The 22381-nt window shown below is 40.3% G+C and overlaps 1 protein-coding gene across 1 annotated transcript in view; it reads right to left on the reverse strand.

The window, feature by feature from the left end:
* The window catches only part of LOC124622667 (protein FAM8A1), a 29960-nt gene extending 9037 nt beyond the window's left edge, over nucleotides 1-20923 (reverse strand). The window contains exons 1-2 of the mRNA XM_047148463.1: nucleotides 20427-20923; nucleotides 11643-11760 (exon numbers count right to left, since the gene is read on the reverse strand). Coding sequence (XP_047004419.1) covers nucleotides 11643-11760; nucleotides 20427-20805 — 497 coding nt within the window. The 5' untranslated portion in view covers nucleotides 20806-20923. The remainder of the gene's footprint in view (nucleotides 1-11642; nucleotides 11761-20426) is intronic.
* Between the last annotated feature and the right edge of the window lie 1458 nt (nucleotides 20924-22381).

A 22381-nucleotide genomic window follows, 5' to 3' on the forward strand; every position in this document is an offset into this window, starting at 1 on the left:
GTGTGGCCACTTTACGTGCCACTGTCATTACCTCCCTTTCCTGTTCCAGTCGCGTATGGTTCACGGGAAGAACGACTGCCTGACAGCCTCCGTGCGCGCTCTAATCTCTCTAATTTTACATTCGTGATCTCCTTGGGAGGTATAAGTAGGGGGAAGCAATATATTCGATACCTCATCCAGAAACGCACCCTCTTGAAACCTGGCGAGCAAGCTACACCGCGATGCAGAGCGCCTCTCTTGCAGAGTCTGCCACTTGAGTTTGTTAAACATCTCCGTAACGCTATCACGGTTACCAAATAACCCTGTGACGAAACGTGCCGCTCTTCTTTGGATCTTCTCTATCTCCTCCGTCAACCTGATCTGGTACGGATCCCACACTGATGAGCAATACTCAAGTATAGGTCGAACGAGTGTTTTGTAAGGCACCTCCTTTGTTGATGGACTACATTTTCTAAGGACTCTCCCAATGAATCTCAACCTGGTACCCACCTTACCAACAATTAATTTTATATGATCATTCCACTTCAAATCGTTCCGCACACATACTCCCATATATTTTACAGAATTATCTGCTACCAGTGTTTGTTCCGCTATCATATAATCATACAATAAAGGATCCTTCTTTCTATGTATTCGCAATACATTACATTTGTCTATGTTAAGGGTCAGTTGCCACTCCCTGCACCAAGTGCCTATCCGCTGCAGATCTTCCTGCATTTCGCTACAATTTTCTAATACTGCAACTTCTCTGTATACTACAGCATCATCCGCGAAAAGCCGCATGGAACTTCCGACACTATCTACTAAGTCATTTATATATATTGTGAAAAGCAATGGTCCCATAACACTCCCCTGTGGCACGCCAGAGGTTACTTTAACGTCTGTAGACGTCTCTCCATTGATAACAACATGCTGTGTTCTGTTTGCTAAAAACTCTTCAATCCAGCCACACAGCTGGTCTGCTATTCCGTAGGCTCTTACTTTGTTTATCAGGCGACAGTGCGGAACTGTATCTAACGCCTTCCGGAAGTCAAGAAAAATAGCATCTACCTGGGAGCCTGTATCTAATATTTTCTGGGTCTCATGAACAAATAAAGCGAGTTGGGTCTCACACGATCGCTGTTTCCAGAATCCATGTTGATTCCTACATAGTAGATTCTGGGTTTCCAAAAATGACATGATACTCGAGCAAAAAACATGTTCTAAAATTCTACAACAGATCGACGTCTAGTTCCTCTGAAGTCCATGAATAAATTGGTTATCCTTTTACTAACAAATTCAAACCTATGGAGTAAAAATACCACCCTGTTCTTCAATAATGGTTGGTTTGCAGACCAACAAAGCCCATAGTCCAACCAGAAACTTAAATTTACTGATTTTCTTCCATTATGTTTCGCTTAACTACAAAATCAGAGTTTCGCAACTAAATTACGTGTAAAGGAGACAATTCACCAGAAAGCTAAAGCATAGGGACATCGACAGGCACAAAAAAGAATGAAGACTTTGCTAGCTTTCAGATAAATCATTTAATGAGCTGGAGTACACGTGCCCGCATGCATGCACGGGCACACACACACACACACACACACACACACACACACACACGCACACACACGCACACACACACACACACACACACACACACACACACGGTAAATTATAGCGAACAGGTTTGAGTGTGTGTGTGGGGGGGGGGGGGGGGGGGAGGAGGGAGGAGGAGGGGAGTGCATGCACATCTGCGTATCTGCGTACTCTAACTCATGGCAGAACTTATCCGAAAGCTAGCAAAATTGTCATTCTTTTCTTGTGCTGTCAATGACTTAATGCTTCTGCTAACCAGTGAATGTGTTCTTTACATTTAAATTATTTACATTCAGCTAGAACTTTCCTTATATTTAGCTCAAACTTTTCTTTGTTACAAGAGTCAACCAATACTTAAGTTTTGTGTCTTATTTAATGTTCCCGGCCTCAATTTTAGTCACTTTTAAATCTTGTGGTTGGTATTGCATTAAGCTGTTGACCATCATTCAGATCATTTTTTGTGTGTGTGTGTGTGTGTACTTTTATTTCTTAATTTTTACATTCAATGTTTTTTTTTTTTTGTGTTGAAAGTCCATTTTTATCCACACACTATTGGGTGGAGACCCGATCAATGGGTACCATATAGTGCTTAGTTGCTACTTTTCATCTTTTAACAGCTGAAGTGCAACACAAAAAGCTTGAACCCACTATCACAATGGTATTGCTAGAAAAACACTAGCAACACATTACTGCACATCATAACAAAATTATTGTGCCCTACTGCACACTAAAATTGTTTGGAAGGAGAGCCAAGAGAAGTCTAACAAGTAAAGGCAGAAACTCACCTTATTGTTGAGTCATTGATAGACACACAGTAAGGTCGAAAAATGTTGCTATCCTTCAGGTATAACAGAACATACACACAGATCCATAGATAAATTGTACCAGTCAACTATATTGTGCTGACACTGCTGCTGAAATGCAATCACAGCACAATTTAGTCTGCTAGGACTACAGAGCTGTGCACATGTGTGTGTGTTCTGTTATCTTTGAAAAAGGATTCGTCTGAATGTTCAGCAAAATTTAATATGGTATGGAAAGTTCTGGCAGGATATAAACAATTTAGGAGAAAAGGCAACAACTTGAATTAGAGGCATTGGGTCGTTGGTACGCAAAACCCCTTTCTCTCCCCAGACACACATATAGCTACAGTGAGCCGGTTGCATACACAATGGTGGAAATGCAATTCAGCAGGCTAATTGTGGCGAGGGGTTGTTTTGGGTGAATTGGGTGAGGAGAGAAAAGAGAGGGAAGATGGAGGGTTGGGGAAGTGTGGGTGAGGACTTGGAGGGAGACAGAAAGTCTATAACATGGAATATGGAAGGGAGAGGCTGCAGGTACATGGGCTCAGAATGTAACATAGGAGCACTGCAGAAGATGACGACATGAGGGAGGGGCTAGTGAGGGATGACAGAGCAGAGGCAAGGGAGACTGTGGGACAGAGGAATGGGGTGCAGGGGCTGAGCAGCGACGGAGGCCAGGAGGACTACGAAATGAAGAACATGTTGCAAAGTAACTCCCACCATACATGCAGTTCATAAAGGCTGATAGTGTGGGGAGGAGACGGATCCAGGTGAGACGGTTTGTGGAACAGCCATTGAACTCCAGCATGTTGTGCTCGGCACTAAGCAATGTATTTTATCACTGGATGCACAACTCTGCTCTCGGCTGCATTCTAACAATGGCCATTCATTATGGTGTATAGCTAGTTGGTGGTCATGCTCACATATAATGCTGCAAAGAAATTGCAGCAGAGCTGGTATATGACATGGTTGGTTGGTTTATTTCAACTTTGGCACTGTCTCTTATGGGATAGGAAAGGCCTGTGACAAGAGTAGAGTAGGATGTGGCGTGTGAGTGAATCAGAAAGATGTTGTAACTGTGCTTTAAACAGGGATATGTGACAAAGGGTTAGGAGAGGGACTGGCATAGGCATGGACCAGAATATTGTGTAGGCTGAATCGACAGTGGAATACCACTATAGGAAGAATGGGAAGGATTAATGGTAGAATGTCCCTCGTTTCACATCGCCAAAATTATCATTCTTGTTTATGTACCTATTTATGACTTAATGCACAGCTACATGGCGAGTTGTTACCTTTAATCAGCTTATTAGTTATATTCCACCGAGGAAGTTTCTTTACCATATTTTCAGCCTCATAACCTTGAAAAATGTCAATGTTTACAGAGAATAATCATTCATGGACATGTGTAATCCATTACAGTATTAATGCACTGATACCACTGACATCTCAGTGATTCAACACACATAGTGCCTGATTAACTTTTTAAATGACCATGATGTAATACTGGTATTTCACTTTCATTACTTGGCCTTGATTAAACAAAGCTTCTACGTGAATGAACCAGTGTGTTCCTCCTTAGCACATGATATTCACATTGCATGGACAACATGTCTTTTTTAACGTACACTGAGTGGAGATACTAATAGGGGTTTGACGAAACTTCACATCTGATATTGTTCACAAGATATCTCATCCTACAGAACAATCCTCCCTAGGCCATCCATAATCAGGGGCTTTCATTACAAATTACATCAACAATAGAATTCATTTGACAGCACCATTACAACTTTGTGTTACTGCACCAAAATGATCTCCATGAAATGAATTTGTCAGAGTTATGGACAGTTCACAGGATCCCAAGAGACACTGCCAAAAAGGTTCATCACAAAATTTGTACTGTATTCATTAGGAGTACCCACACAATAAAAAATATACTAGAACATACTCTTTGAGTTTTGACACATTTGTGAGATTGAAAATACAGGATGGGGCAAATAAAAGTGACTTGGACAAGTCTATACGACTGAATGTGAATGTATGCATATAACCGCAACTTGTGACGTGCACAACATGTGTGTGCCCGCCATGTGATCCACACCGGTTCAGAGTGCAGTGTGGGCTGTGTCAGTGAGAGTGGAACAGTGCAAAGGGGACGCAGATACTCACATGGAGCAGCAGGTGTTCATTGTGGAAAGTTACTTGACAACAATGTCATGGAATTAGTGTGGACAGTTGTTTGCTGAGAAGTTTAAATGTGTCAAAGTGTCAGCAAAGAGTGCCATGCAACGCTTAGTCCAAAAATGGAGCCAGGCAGGATCTGTTTTGAAAAGTCAAAAAACATTTCGAAACATGTCTGCAAACCAGAAAATGTAGCTGCAGTTCACCAGAAAATGGTTCAGAGTCTTACTAAATCAACCCGCCACCTATCACAAGGGACCAGCCCATCACATTGATCAGGATGAATACTCCACCTGAACTTGCATGTGCATCCCTACTGAGTGTCTGTAGTTCATACATTAAAATCAGCAGATGCTCCACAGCACCTCCAGTTTTGTGAGTGGCTGTTTACTGAGCTAACAATGAATGGCTTTGACATGGATCTGTTTGTTACATTTAATAAAGCCTGGTTCCACCTGAGAGGTTATGTCAACTCACAGAATCACAGGTCCTGAGCAACAGAGAATCTGCGTAATTTCCACAATACACTAATGCATGATCAGAAGCTTTGGTTTGGTGCGCAACACCTGCATGTCACATTGCTGGACCCATCTTCTTTATTGGACCCTTCCTTTATTGGACCCTTCTTCTTTCATCAGATGCTGACTTCGGGTCATTACATTGCCAATATTTTGAAACCATTTGTGGTTAATGCAGGTGGAAAAGACCTACAGTTATTTCCAACAAAGTGGAGCAACTGCCAACACAGCCAGCCAAACTATGGAGCACATTTACACACTCTTCACAAGTGATACAACTGTTAGCAGAGGTCAGCCTTAGCTGGCCACCCAGGTCACCTGATCTGTCAGTATGTGATTACTTTGTGCGGGGAGCCCTCAAGTTTAAGGTGTATCGCAACATCACTCACAGACTTGAAGAACTGCAGCTGGCCTTTTTGGATGAGACTGCAATAATTCCAGCAGTCAAGCTTTGATATACCTTCAGCAACTTGCTGACCAGGGCCCAAAAGTGCCAAGAGATGAATGGTGGTCACTTTCAACATCTGCTTTAGTCAGGTGAGTACTGCATTTCCTTTTCTCTGCTATATTTCTTTGTACTCTAGAATCCTGTTCTCCAAGCCACTTTTATTTGCCCCACCCAATGTTTTACAGTACCCTTGAATTCTAAGAAAAGATATATTTGTGCATGGAGAGGAGCAAACAGAAGTTATTCCTCTTTCTCACTGCTTTTGCTCATGGGGTTGGTGAGGGTCATAGGAACACAGTTGCCATGTGACAGCATGAAAGCTTACACCTACGTAATTCTGGAAGGCATAAAATCTGCTGGAACACATGGTGTACAGTACTATGGTACATATGTATACTTTGACCAAAACAGCCTTCTAGTAAACAATAATATATTCTCCAGAAGGAATTTTCACTCTGCAGCAGAGTGGCATTTATTGGAAACTTACTGGCTGATTAGAACTGTGAGCTGGACCAGGACTCAAACCTGGTAGCTTTGTTTTGATGGGCAAGTGTTTTACAGACTGAGCTATCCAAGCACGATTCTTGATCCACCTTCACAGACTCACTTTCACCAGTACCTCATCTCCTACCTTCCAAACTTTACACAAGTCCTACTGCATATTTTGCAGGAGTAACACTCCTGGAAGAAAAGGTATTGCAGAGATGCTGCTTCGAAACAGTCTAGGACCCTGCTGAGAACTTGTCTGCAGAAGGAAAAGGTCCCAGGTTTAAGTCTCGGTCCAATACACAGTTTTGCCAGGGAGTATCAGTAAAATTGCCTGTTTTAAACAAGAATGGGTACTGTGTTTTAAGTTGAGTGCGAGAATCAAATACTGGTACTATTTGTAATTAATAAGAAGCACATACCAGTCACCCACAGACAGGAAAAGACCAACTAATACAAAGAAGACACAAAGTGTAAGAAACAACCCAAAATTCAAAATGGACGAACATTCAAGTTCCTTCATACTAATGAGGTAGATGAAGACCAAAAAATGCTGACTAGATGGAAAAAATTAGTTTAGTCACAAATTTTTGTACAGTGGTAGGGTGGAGTGTCATGAACAGCGTACTAAAAGTCCTGAACAGTGTGGTGCGCATGTCGGGGTGTGGTGGCGGGCATTTAAAGGTCTTGTTTTTATTTCTTCTTGCTATCATGAAAACCGCAGCTCCTAACGAAAATGTTTCTCAATACAAAATTAAGGCGCATTAAATTTCCTATAAAAATATCCTTTTCATTTTTCCTTTTGGTCTAATAGCTTCCACACCGCGGGGGATGGAAAAATTGCAGATTATTAAAGATAGTGAACATTTCATTGGTACAAAATTAATGTACATTCAAAATTGTCAAGGCTTTTGTGGCATTCTGTCTTGTTTCCTTCAGGCAATATTCGTTTCATGATTTTTGTGGCATTTAGCCAGCAGGAGTGGCTGGCTTTGTCAAAGCTGCACCCTACATTGCTGGTAGCGGCCTGGTGCTAAGCCCGCAGCTGTTGATTGTAGGTACCTGGTGTGCCAATACCTGAGAATTTTCCTGTGGTCATTACTGCTGTGGTTCTCTCTTGCAGGATCTGTTCATCTTCAGGCTTCCCTCATTCTTGTTAAAGCTACTGTCATGTTTGTGGATTTCTATAGCTTCCCTGAACAAGCAGATGTGATTGCTGTTCTCTACAGTAAGAACTTCTGTGTCAGCAAATTTTATTGTGTGGTTGGTCTCACACACTGTGTGCTCCACCATGGCTGATATCTCCACAGGTCCCAACCTGCAATCCCACTTATGTTCTGTGATCCTGGTCTTGACTGATTGTCCAGTCATTCCAACATAGAGTTTTCCACCAGTACAATGTATGCTGTATATTCATGACATTATAAGTGGGTCCCTTTTCTCCGTTGCTGTCGGTTTATACATAGTCTCTACACCATGTCTGTGCAATGTACAGCACAGAAAAGGTCTCAGCGCCAGCAATGGAGGGTGAAACTTTGACAATGTCAGCACTCACGCTGATGAAGTGTTAGAAAAATCATCAAACAAATGGCAGCCAAGGAGGCCGAGAGAGTGAGCAGGCAATTTGTTAAATATGTAGTTAAATAACACTGGTTAAGTACAAATATTACATGCTTATACCACATGTAAGTGCAGTAGAACTGTATTAAGGGGTAATGTGTTACTGAGTGTAACAGGGCATAAAGGTGGGGGTGGAGGTTGGAAGCATGAGGGAAGGTGTGTTGCCAGGTTGTGATCATGCACTTCCCTGCTTTAGATAACTGCAAAATGAAGAGCGAGCAGGCAATTCTCCAATCTGTCTTCTGCACGATGACACAAAAAGCACCAACAGGCTGCTCCGCAAAGTTATACCAACCCTTCCGCAGCTTGCCTTACGAATCGCTGGTAACGCAGTGAACAGACATGCCTGGGATGTTTACTTTCACAAAGTGGATTAACACTAGATGAAATACAGATATGAATTACTAATAATACAAACACAAGAAAAGCATATAGCCAGATTCTACATAAAGCTCTGCACTGCTCTATACTGCTGCAGGGGAAATCCATTCTTAGTCATCCTGTACGGCAGTTTCCTGCCAAGAAAAGGTGACTTCCTAGACCATGAGCACTTTAGAAATGGACTATATTCCCCAGCATTTCTGTCCACTTCTCTTATGTAAGTATTCAACATAATTTCACTGAGCTCGTGTTTATGTAGTAGAGATATTGTCAGTTTATTAAGTGAATACTTACAGTTGTTAAGGGAGCTTTTATGTAAAATACATTCCTATAAGCAATGAGTGAGAAGTACTTAACTTGCAAGTGTGATGTTGGCAGTGACTTATGTAGTGTTTGTGGGATAGAGACTGGAAAGGTAGATGTGGCACCTTGCTGCTGTGTGTCATTAATAGCATACTATACAGTCATGTAGTTACTTGGTGATGAATTAATGAATGACCAAAATGTTACAGCACTTCTCTCACTATTCATTATGTTACTGGTAGACTGCATAAATCTGTTCCACTCAGGAATTGCTGGTATTTATCGAGTGGGTTGCACTGAGTGCATGCATAGTATACCTTGCAAGGCATGCATCAATATGTCTGATGGGATAGGACTACCATTTTCAAATCTAGAAAAGTAATCTGCTGTAATGCATTCTTGACTATTGTTGAAATATCAGAAATTCAATAACACCTGCATGTCCTACTTCTGTTGCAAAGGGGGCCCACTTAAACCCTCACACTGTTAAAAAGTATTCCAGACAGTGGTATTGGAAACAGTAAACCCACCACTGTCGAATATATATTACACATGTTACACACGGGACAGGCTCTTCAGTGTGGTAGACAGTTTACAGCTCCAGCCATTGAGCTTTCACAAGTGCTCCAGCCGTGAGCTTTTATACATAACAGCAACTGCATACTCACTGAATAGCCTAAAAATAACTCCACTGCACAAACATGAGCTCTGTGCAGTTATTTTGCCTGCTCACATTAAATAACTGGACAGAAAATGCTGGGGAGGTATAGTCAGTCTGTAAACTGAAAAGTGAGCAGCACTCCGGATGTCTTTCCTGGAAGAATGCTACAGCTGCTTTACAGCTTGAATAAGAATCAGTTTACCTCTAACACTGTAGAACAGTGTGTAGGAATTTATGTAGATTCTGTCCATATGATTTTCTCGCATCTTAGTATTACTAATAATTCACATCTGGACTCCATGTAGTGTTAATGTGCTTTGGGGAAAATAAACATCTCTTATGCATGTCTGCACACAGCATCAACAGTGAACTATAAGGTAAGCTGCAGAAGGGCTGGCATAACTTCGTGAAACATCCTATAGTTGCCTTTTGTGAAATCGTGCAGTAGAGAGAATGGGGAATTGTCTGCTTGTTCTTTGTTTTGCAGATCTGTGAAGGGAGTAACTGCATGACCACAATCCAGTGACTTACCTTCCCTCACACCTCTAACTTCCACCCCTGCCTTTCCACCGTGTTACACCAGAACACAATTTACCCCTTAATATGGCCCTACTGCACTTTGATATGATACAAACATTTAATATTTGTTCTTAACTCACAGTATTTAACAACATACATTAATTTTATACTGCTGAAACACTATCTTTAATAATTCGTGAGTTTCCCATCCCCTAAGATGCTGAAAGTATTAGTCCTGGAGGAAAAATGGATAGGACATTTTTGTAGCAAATTTAATGTAGCTGAATTTTATAACAGGAAACATTTTTGCTAGAAGCCACAGTTTTCAAGATATTTAAGAAAGACAAATAAATGTGACCCCCCGCCCACATATACCACTGGTCAGGATTTTTAGTAGGTTAGTCAATAAACCCCCAACCCCACCTCCCCACCACTCCTATTTTCCTTTCATTGACTGGACTATAACTGACAGGTCATGATGACACTTTAATTGGAAAGAAATCAGAGTGTAAGAAGAGTCAAGAGATAAATGAGACACGAGAAAGATAAAATAAGCGTGAATGTTGAGGGAGATATAATATGATAAACAAAGCTGAATCATGAATGATATACTAAGAGATAAAAGAAAGATAGACTGGGACAAGGAAGGGCACTTGGAATATTTAAAAGGAAAGCTGAATCATGATCAAGATATCAACACAGAATGCACTTGGAGAAGCGAAGGAATGAATGTTAATGAAGAAAATGGAGAACATAAAAGTTTATGCATTAAAACATTGTATATTGTGAGAGCAAAATATTTGCTGGAGAGCAATAATGCACATCTGGACTTCAGAAATCTGTGTTTAGGTCAAAACACACTTTGTCCAACATTTTTCCAGTGAGCAGATTCCATCCCTGAAGCAATGCTCTCAAAAGTCTGCAGAATATCTACCTACAGCTGCCAAAATACTGTAATCAAAACATTTTCTAGCCACAGATTTGGGAATTGGGGGAAGTCAGAGTGTGCCAAATCTTGCAAACAGAATGGATATTCAATTCATATTTAAATCCCTTGGTTTCCCCATTGAAAAATACTTTTATAGACTACACAAATTATTTTTTCCATCCACTCCCCTTCTCACATGGGTCACCAAGTTTGTCCACAACACTTTACCAGTATTCATTACTCATTGCTTTAAACTCTCAAAAAAGTCTTGTCAGAATATTTGTTTCAGGTGTTATCAACTTAACTTCTTTGTACAGTGCCACAAATTGCTTTGTTTGCTATTGTGTTACTTGTATGAAGTGGTAGACCCATCCATAACCCATGCTTACACATTATAACACCACTAAAGTCATCGTCTTTCTTAATGGTTCAAACACGGCGGGAATTATGTTTTCACATTTGCTCGCACGTAAGACTAACTACGCCATTCTCTGTCAATCTGATCAATCTCAATTTGTAAAATAATTATTTTACTTTTGGAGGGCAGGTAACATTCAGATGCAATTGTGACAGAGTCTAGCAAACAGGTGCACAGAAAAACTAAACTGAGAAGACACAAAATAAGTTTAAGGAAATAGACCCCCCTCTTATGACTTGTATTAAACTGTTCCTTCAAAAACAGGAAGAAGGTTATGTATATAGTGACAAATAAAAAACATTTTCTGTCTCCTACCACAACTCTACGTCTATTGTGGTCAGAAATGAATAATGCAGCTACTACAAGATGTGTACAGTCATGGTACTGCTTCCAAATAATGGAATAGGATGTAAATTGGCCATACTTCTGCTGACTGTTGAGAGGAATGTCATATAGTAACTGTGTGTGCCTGGTATCTTGATACTAAGAAAAAAGCACAGCACAAGGAGGTAATATGAAACTTTTCCTTGGCTCAGAGAATTCCCTGTCTCATGTTACATTATAGTGTTTGACACCATTATAGCATTACAAAATAATGATTCAGTCACATTTAGCTCCTCGATAAAGGATGTACCAATAAGTGGGTTAGTTTTCCAATTGACATTAAACTTCATAAAAATGTCTTACTGTTCTTAGCTGCTATTTGCTTGCCTGTGACACTTACATCGATGTATGCTTATTTTAGCTTACAAAATAGCACATCACAAATTTATATGCATTTTAGTTCTCACTCACATAATGTCAAAATCCACAGCAACAAAAGTAATAGCTAATCTTACAAATAATAGTATGACAAAGTCCAAGAGCTCAGCAATTATCCTCTTCCACACAGCAGGTATTTTGTACACGATTCCTGAAAAAAGAAAGTGCAAATTACTTCCACTTTCACAGAGTAAACAACAATGTCGTCCATTGGGTAAGCTTTGTTTCACAGTTCCTGCCTGATTTTTATGAAATCATATTCTTCTTAAACAAAGAAATTAACACAAACATAAAATAGAGACATACCAATATCAGTCAGAAAATATATATATATATATATATATATATATATATATATATATATATATATATATATATATATATATATATATATATATATATAAAAAAACAAAGATGAGGTGACTTACCGAACAAAAGCGCAGGCAGGTTGATAGACCTGCCTGCGCTTTTGTTCGGTAAATCACCTCATCTTTGTTTTTATATATAATTTTTCCCACGTGGAATGTTTCCTTCCATTATATATATATATATATATATACACGAATACGTCTGCTTGTGTCTGTATATGTGTGGATGGATATGTGTGTGTGTGCGCGAGTGTATACCCGTCCTTTTTTCCTTTTTTCCCCCCTAAGGTAAGTCTTTCCGCTCCCGGGATTGGAATGACTCCTTACCCTCTCCCTTAAAACCCACATCCTTTCGTCTTTCCCCTCTCCTTCCCTCTTTCCTGATGAGGCAACAGTTTGTTGCGAAAGCTTGAATTTTGTGTGTATGTTTATGTGTCTGTCGACCTGCCAGCACTTTCATTTGGTAAGTCACATCATCTGCGCATGCACACAGTGTCTGGAACGAAGGCAGTGCTATTTTGTATTTTGCAAAGCAATGTCGGCAGTTCTCACTATCCTAAACGGTTAGTCAATGGCTAGTTTTAAGTATGTAGTACAAGAGCAGCAGACAGACTACGTGTTTCATGGCAATAAGATGAAGTAACTGTGGCACAACTGATGCGAATACTGCCTCCGAATGCACAATGTAATCAGGAACACAAAACCATTATTCAGTAAATGTAACAAAATTTTTCTTACATCAGTAACTATATAGCTGAGCTTTCTCTAATTACATCATAACTCTAACATAGCCTTATCTCATAAGATGGCATATGATTGCTCTTCCAGCTCACAAAGAGCCTATCAGCTTTCACCCCAACCTGAAACTACATATCAGTCAGTCAGCATAACTTTCATCCCAAAAATAATCACCTGGCATGTCATAACTTTTTATCACATCACATTATTCATTGGCTTTGCTAACTCACAACCAAATACCTTCTACCCTAACCTACACTTCAGTCTGTGCTAAACATCAGTCTGGCACCATAACCCTCCTATGAAAATAGTTGAGAAAAAATATGGAACCTGTGGAGTTTAAGGAAAGCTTTCAAGATCAAACATGACCCTGGATAATCTGGCACAAATATTGACTGATTCTCATTTTGGAACTTTTATTGCTTTCCAAGACAACTAAACCCTATTTTTCCACTAGCAACAGATTAATATTCACTATATCATTCTCAAAGAAACTAATTGGTGAGAACACATTAAGTGATAAAATTATGTACACAGTTCCAATCTAAATACAGTATGTGTAATGAATCAGTATTTGTACAAATAATGCCATGACAAAATTTTTGCTAAAGAGAAAATATATTAAAATAGTAACAGAAGGCCTTTTCTGACTTGTCAACTCCCTCTCTACAAATAATCTTCTCATGTCTACAAACCTAATATGTCGCTTGGCTTTCACAGTTATTCTCTGGAGACGACATTAATATGATGCTTTTAAAAGTGAAAAGGCAAGGCCTAGATTTTAAAACATTTTCATCCTCAATCAAAAAAGATAGATAGGTTAGGGAAAGTTGGGAAGAGTGAGCAGGCACCCAGACCCGATGTTGCGAAGGTAAATTCAAGCACATTCTCCTTTTGATGTGGGCTATTTCCTTCTCATTTCAACTTGCTGTGCCTTTGTTGTTCTGGGCTTCTAGAAACTTTCCAAATATTTTTGTGTTTCACCTGTTTCCCTCTGATCTTTAATCTTTCTTTTCTGGATGAAAGAAAAATTGGTTCCAACAGTTTCTATGTGTGTCAGTCTTGGGTGCAACTTCATAATTCACAAACAAGTTGTGATGTCTTTTTGGTGACTTTTCCCTTTCAGATGTGTAAATATATGTTATGAGAATGGAAAAAGCAATCAATTATGCAACTGTTCTTATTGATTACAAGGGTAGATTAGAGGATTTTTTAAATTATATTCATTGTGGATGACAAACTGCGACTGTGATTTAAATTGGCAATTTATCTGATAATAAATACACAACTGGTCACTTTTTTTTACGATTTATTCAACCATGAACATGTTTTCGAGCAACTGCAGGCTCATCATCATATGGACATGTTACAAGAACATTATACTGTGGACCAAGTGTAGCCAGATGTTGTGCTGGTGCTGCTGGCCAGATTCCTGACATGAAAAATGTGCTTGTTTTTGGTTCGCAGAATTTGTCACATATACATGGGGTGGACAAAAATATGAAAACATCATGGAAATACAGCACATTACCATGAATAATGTGGTGTAAGAAACTTGTTGCCATTCAAAACAGCTTTCAGTCATCTCAGAATTGATAAATACACGCTGTTTGTGGTTTTCAAGTGAGTCTTATGTCATTCTACCTATGAAAATTGGAAAGTTCAGGAAATGATGGTGGAGGTGGGTAGCACTCACACACCCTTCTATCGAAAGTATACCACAAAGGCTCAGTAATACTTAGATCCAGTAACTGTGGAGAATGGGGGAGATGAGACAATTCAACCTCGTGCTCACAAAACCAGTTCTGGAAGATTTCAACCTATGTGAACATCAGACCCGTCTTCTTTGAACGACGCGTCATCATTGGGGATCAAACAGAGTAGCATGGGATGGACACGATCAACCAAACTGGCCACATAATCTTTGGCAGTATTGCAAGATTGCAGAGTAACCATGGGGAACAAACAATACCATGATACGGCTACCAACATCATCACTGAAATCCTGCCCAAGTTTCACTCTTGGGACATAAGCTCTGCCAGAAGTTTGAAGCTTACACAAGACCCGTGTGACCAAGTGACTTTCATCTGTTGCTGTGTGGTCCACGTTTAATGGCTTTGGCACGTGGTTTCCCACTACAGACATTATTGACAAGTGGTTTTGGAATTCCAGATTGCCCTACCAATTCCCAGCTTATGGGTTTCTCTTTGTGTTGCTTTGTTGCTGACAGGGTTTGTGGATAAAACATTCATTTCTCGGGTGACGTACCCAGCTACTGTCCTCTTACTTTTTGCCAAAATCCTCTTCAATGATTGTTCATTGCACTCACTCAACACACACTTTTATCTGCACTGTGATGTAGTGGATGATGTTTTTCGGCTCTACCTGTATGTGGTATTAAATCTTCAATATGGTGGCTCTTAAAACACCAAATGCTTCAGCTAACGTGACTATGGAAATACTCACCACTTGAGCACCAACGATTTACCCAAATTCGAGTTCATTCTCAATACACAGAACACTGTTCTTGTGCTTGCAACATACTGAGGGCATTGCACAGGTGCTGTTCATTGCCAAATACAACAACTCAAGCTGCATACTTGGCTAGTGTCTGCATTTACATTCAAGCATGCATTTCTCATGATGCTTCCATATTTTTGTCCAACACCTGTAGTGTATCTATTATCTTATATATTTTTCATAAGATCCCAAGTGTTAAAATTTACAGTCTGTTGCAGTGCTAAGCATACTGTCTCGCCAATGTCGTATCACTGTGCTTTGGCTATAGTAGAACAGATTTTGGTGATTCCATGACGCTATTCTTTAAATATATTGAAGGCGAGCAGTAACATTTACAGAAAGTGATTCCTGAGATATAATCACTGCATTATAAACTTCTTAAAAATGTTTTATATCACCTAGGCTACATATTTCTCAACACGTATGGATCTAGATTAAGGGGAGCAGGGAGTGAAAGAATAGCCTAAGAAATTACAAAATACACTACTGAAAAATGAAAAACTAATACCTTGATGCAAGTGACTAAGGCATGTCACATTGGTACTGGACATTACGAGAGAGCAATTAATGCAATGGTCAAATGTGCACCAGTGCAAACAAACCAGGAACTGTGTTATCAGCCATGGAATGTCACAAGCTCTACAGCAGTTGTTCACCTCTAAGAGCCAGCATCAGCCAGTTTGCCATGGCATATGGAGCTCTGTCTGTGTCTGCAGCATTGTTACTATGCCGTGACAGTGAGGACGCGAACCACTTGTGCAACTGACGTAGTTTGAGAGACAGCATATAGTGGTTCTGCAGAAGGTTGGGTGGTCATAGCATAGTCCTGCGTTACACGTGAGACGAGAGGTCCGCACGGCTCATTGATATTGTCGCCAGTGATTAGCAGAAGGTGCACATGCCTGTCCGCCTGGACCTGGACTGTGGCAATGCACAGATGCATGCCACGACTGTTGACTTATTACAAAGCATCGTATGAGACTGCACCACAACTCCATAACAAATTAGGGACACTGTTGCTCAAGCAGTATCTGTGAGTAACATTTGCAATCAGCTCTGTGAAGCAGGGCTACAGTCCTGCGATGCTATTAGGTGGGTCTCCCACTCACACCCCAACACTGTGCAGTCTGCCTCCAGTAGTGTTGCAATAGGCACTTATGGAAGCATGAATGGGAACTTGTCATCTTCAGTGATAAAAGTCGCTTCTGCTTCAGTGTCAGTGATGGTCGTATGTGTGCGTGATGTTATGCAGGTGAGCACCAACATCCGGAGTGTATATGACAGAGGCATTCATGGTCAACACTAGTGACACAATGTAGGGAGCCATATCTTACGATGGCCACTCTCCTCTGGTGGTCACACAGAGGGTACATTAAACAGTACACAGTACACCTAAAACATCATTCAACCCTTCATCCTACTGTTAGTGCGCCAACAAGGCTATGTGCTTTTTCAATGCGACAATACATGTCTACATGTAACCCATGCCACCCAACTTGCTATCAAGTAACCTGGCCAGCATGATCCCAAATCTGTTCCCACTGAGTAAGTTTGGGATTGGATGAAACGTTACTTTGCGCGGTCTGCAAGACTGGCAGGAAATCTGGCCCAGCTGAGGCACCAACTGGAAATTGCAAGGCAGACCATTCCGTAAGACTACATCTGTCACCTCTACGATGATCTCCATGACAGATTTGCAGCTTGCATTTCTGCAAAAGGAGGGTGTGCAAAGTACCAGTGCTGACAAAGTTGTTTGTACTCAGACACATATTGTTCTTACAGTGTTATCATTTGTTGTATATGCCCTCACGACAATGTCAACAAAATTTTCCTCTACTGGGTCAATGAATTCATGGTATTCCTTTTCCATTTGAGTAACTTTACTGTGGGGGTGGGGGGGAATTAAATAAAAGGATCTGTTCGAAATATCACCCCTGCAAAATTAAAACCAGTTGCTCGGTAAATTTCATTAATGATGCTCCACCCCATGCACTGTAACATGCTTGTTGATCTCCTCAGCACAGAGTCCCAAAGGTGGCCGAGGTGTTGCTGCTCAACCCTCCCCGCACTTTGACATTAGTCCTCCCTGTGTCATATATTACATCAGGAGGATTTCTGCAATAATGCAATGCAAGTTTCAAATGGTCCCAGGAAATCTCAACAGATTTTGTATAACCAATTACCGCAGGTCAATCCATTTACCTGATTCCCGCATCCCGAAGAAAGGTATTCATGAGTTGCAAAGTGTGCTCATACATTATTGCCTTGAAAATTGCTAAAATGTTGACTGTAGAGCTGAACAATAGTTTGGCAGACCCTGTCCCAATACTGCAACAGCCTTTGAGCTTGAAATAGCAATGAGAGGCGCCCTACATTTGTACATGATACCAGTCGCAAGCATGACTGACCCCCATCCTTGCTAAGTTCCTGGGACTGAATGCTTGACATGTGTGTCAGCATCTGATCACATCTACACTCTTCTATAAAGATAATCAGTCTTCAGATAAATGCTGCACAATTCACTAAAGAGAATCCAATGCTACAGATCCATGTTCCACGTGTTCCTTAGCACACTTTTGGGACTAGTGTAGCAGGGCATACAACCCGTCGGCTTTGGACAATGACGTCACAAGTCGCCAAACGAGAAGCGATTCTTCTTAGTGTTGTAGCTCCCTTCAGTAGCTGATTAGTGTTTTTTGGCTTAAAAAAAAAAAACACCTCACGAGATAGAATAAACAGATCCACTTTATATTAAGCAATCAGTAAAAAAACGAAACTGAAACATAACAGCAAAAGCGAAAATGGTAAACTGCTCTCTAGCGACGTCATTGTCCAAAGCCGACGGGTTGTATCCCCTGCTACACTAGACCCATACTTCCTTCATGTACCATGGCGGGTAGAGGGTGATGAATTTTTGTTCGTAATAGACACTGATAGGGCAAAACGATCTTTGATGATGGTCAACACAAGCTTCCCAGTTGCCTCCACAGACACCACAGTTCTAGTATTAATTCTAGTTTCCAATTCCTACACGCAGCTTTGAGCCACACCATCATGTGATATCGTAAGTTTACAATGAGAAAGATATGTGGCCTGTTATTAAATGTTACCTGAGGCTACCTTCGTAACTAATGTAAACTAGGCTATATTGTTTATTTTGAACATGCTGTGATTTCTGGTGGTGTGGTTAGGGAGGAACTTAACAGCAAAGCTTAAATTGCTGCAAGTGCTAGGAGTAGTATCCATATTTATAACACTGGTTCCCACAAACATCTGGCTTTTTTTTTTTTCCAAATGTGGCACGATTTCTGGTGGTGGGGTTAGATAGGAACCTAAAAGTACAGATGACACTGCTACAAGTGAAAAAAGCAGCAATCACATTTATAAACTTGGTTCTGACAAATTTTTGACTTCTTTTTCTGAATTTCTTTTATGATAATTTTTGGTATCACTATTGTCTAGTTTAGCTATACAACTCAATTCTATCAGTTGAGTCCAACTTAAGTCATTTTTCAGAATTTCCCATTAGATGCGCAGTGCGATTTGTTTTAAGACAATAAAACAGTCTATGTACTTGAACTATATAGCTCAAATCCAGTTGTCAGTTCCATGGTTTCTCCCCCTCCAGATTTTTCATTAGGCGTGCAGTGCAATTTCTTTTAGGAATTTAATTTCTTTAGTATCAGCAACATGTCATCTTTAATCACCAGCCTCACTTCTGTGTTGGAGGCAACACCCACCAGGTCCGGGTCTGGAGGCGCACTGATGAGTGTCAAGAAGAGCTGTTTGTGGTATCTCTGCGCGCTTCCAGCCAATATGGTGTGATGGTGAGTGGAACAATATCCCATTGCATCTGTTTACCATTAGTGTTCCTTAAGGGCACTGTGACGCCCGTATGGAACATCAAGATATTGCAACTGGTGGCTCTGCCATTCATGATGACCTGCACCCTATTTCAACAGGGCAATGCTCGTACTTATATTGCTGTCACCTCCCGAGTGTGCCTTGTAGCTGTGGATATTCTGCCTCGGACAACTTCAACAATCATGGAATGGGATGTCACAGGACCACATCCAATACCTATACAACTCCACGCTTGCCACCTTGTCACTTGTATTCACAACCATGACTATCGGAGACCATATTAATAGATGTTTTGTGGTCGGGTAGCACAACAAATTTTGATTCTTCGAAGCTGAAAGTGTAACCACTTCATATGTGTGGTATCATCAACGTGCCTGCCAACAATGATTGCAATTTGCTGTGTTTCTCTATGTGCAGAAATACAGATAAAACAAATACATTGAATTAAGTCACATTTTAACAAGAAAAGAAGCTCATGTATCTGACTAACAACAAGCAACAAAAATCTCAGAACAACTCCGACGAACTGAAGAACACACTGACATACAACCAAGAGTGTCTGGCACGGTATTAATTCTCTATAACGCACGCTCCCAATTTAAAAAAAAAAAATAAATAAAGGGAAAAGAGGGAGAGAAAATGCAAATTATCAGATCATGCAAACAACTGATGCATTAACTCTAATCTTCACAACAAATCTTACATGGAACTTACGGAAAATCTTTTCATTATGTATATTATCCTGCTTTTCATTCTTGATGTTTACAATACTAACAAAACAATCAGCAAATAACAGTAATCCAACACACACCTGGCTGTTTCTTCAAATGATAGCTTCGAGTGTACTTCGGTGATTTGCTTAGTGTCAGAAGTACAGTAAAGGAATAGTGTCTTATGTCAACAGTGCCAAACCAATACAAATTGTATTAACACATTTCATTTTAAATACTCAGATTCTGTCAAACTAGAAATGAATATATTAACTTGGCTTCAGCTAATTATGAACATAACATAAAAATACGCACAAAGCACCAGGAAGTAATACATATATTTTTTTACAGGGGTAAACCATGACAAACTTCCGAAATTTTGGACAAGGCGAAAGCGGTCTAAATAACAGGGTAGGCACCGGCCATAATAATAGGACTGTTGGAAGGAAATGCATGTGATGAATTGTGTCACCATCGTCTTACAGTAATATTGGACATTAAGGAGGCATTAAAATGACACTCTTAGCATAATACTACGGAAAACAGAACTGAAAATTTAACGACTAAGGCATAGTCTTTAATGTCATAGGTAAATTGTAAAGACGTAAAATCTTACCTTCTTGAAGATTGGCCTGTTCCCTTCGTTGACTCTGTACATTTGGGCCAAATCGATGTCTGACGCCTTCATTCGCTTGCTGCCCTTGCAGATAGGGGGGAGGAGTAATAAACTGAAACACTCCTGCCCCTGGTATACCAGTGGCGGTATTAACACTTGATGTCAGATTATTCGTGGCTGCATTTGGCATTAACTGATTACACATTAAAATATACGGAAATGAAGCCGCGAAACTCTGCATCACATATACGTCTTGGAGCCATTTTTCTAAAGCTGCAAAATATTCCTCACGTGTTTTACACACTATCCCTTTCCCTAGCATTTGGTTTGTTGCGCTGTCATTTGGTTTATCACTGGATGAATTTGAGTTTTCCACCATTTTCGTAATTTATTTGCACTTGTTTACATTCACTTCTAATCAACAAAGAACTTGACATGTCTCAACTTTCAATCTTTCAGATAGTGACTACATTCAGCATGTTTTGCAATCGTTTTTATCTTTGGCGTCGTAAGGTCGATCGACACTACACAGAATGAAACGAGACAGCAGGAAACATCAAAACATTCCACAGCGCATTTCAGCTGGCGGCATTTTGTTAATGAACAGAAGAAAGGCCAGAAGCACATAATCCGCTATTGCAATAAGAGTGAGCGCGAGAAGAATAGTTTAACTTCCAATGTTAGGAGACGACGATATAATTATACGTCATAGTTATACGCCTTACGTCATAATTTTCTTCCCGAGGAACACAGCCGATTGTGTAAAGTCGGCTGTGCCGAAAAAACTTTTAGCAGGACCATTAAAGAAGAAAAATGCAGTTGTTTTTGACACCGTTGATAGCACTTAGGAAACGAAAATACAACGGATGAGGTAAACAGGCTCTATGCATTGCATTATAAATGTCGCTTGATGTGCTTGTTTGTGTGTATGTTCGCTAGCAAACGAATGGTGTTATTCTGAAATGGTTGATCGACACTTTTGCTGTTGCTTCATTTCTCCACAGCTCACCAAAGAAACTTTATCAAGACCTGCATTATGAAACTGCTTTGGTAATTAATAAATATTATCATTGCTAGTTGCTTTACTACATACTACAAGGGGCGTTCAATAATTAACGCAAAACTTTTTTCTCAACCAATTTCGGTTGAGAAATGTGGAATTTGTTGTGTTACATAATGGAATATTCCCAATTCAGCTCCTATGGTTTCTTGAAGTTGCGATAAGTGGCGGCACTATACGTAACCTTCAAAATGGCATCTCTAATCGATGGGCGTTCCAAGCAGAGATCTGTCATTGGGATTCTTTTGGCCACAAACCAGAGCATTGCAGATAGGCTATTCATAGGCGCTTGCTGAACGTCTATGGAGACCTACCACTGAATCCAAGTATGATGAGTCGTTGAGCGAGACATTTATCATAATCACAAGGTCGCTCAAATTTGTCTGATCTCCAGCCGACAGCACACAGTCGTGCTACCCTCAGGAAACTGCAGAAACGACTTCAGCGTGTTCATTGCTAGAAAAATGCAAACGAACTTCACCTTCTCCACGACACTGCAAGGCTGTACACCTGGGAAAGAGCTCACAAAACTGCACTGGATTTTCTTCCTTACCCACCCTACAGCCTGAATCTCGCACCTTTCGACTTCCATCCGTGGGGCCCAGTGAAGGTTGCACTCTGCGGGAAGCAGTACTTCGATGACGAGGTTACTGAAGCAGCAAGACATTGGCTCTGACATCATCTGGTAGAGTAATACCATATAGACGTACAGGCCATCCCAGTAAGGTGGCGTAAGGCAGTCACATTTAATGGAGGTCATGTTGAAAAATAAAGTTTTGTAGCCAAAAGAATGGGGAATAATATAGTGTATTGAATCCTGTATAAAACCAACCAACTTCTAGAAGAAAAAAGTGTTGCATTACTTATTGAACTCACCTTGTATATTCTGAATTTC

Source organism: Schistocerca americana, chromosome 1 (assembly GCF_021461395.2).
Source record: "Schistocerca americana isolate TAMUIC-IGC-003095 chromosome 1, iqSchAmer2.1, whole genome shotgun sequence".
Taxonomy (NCBI): Eukaryota; Metazoa; Arthropoda; class Insecta; order Orthoptera; family Acrididae; genus Schistocerca; species Schistocerca americana.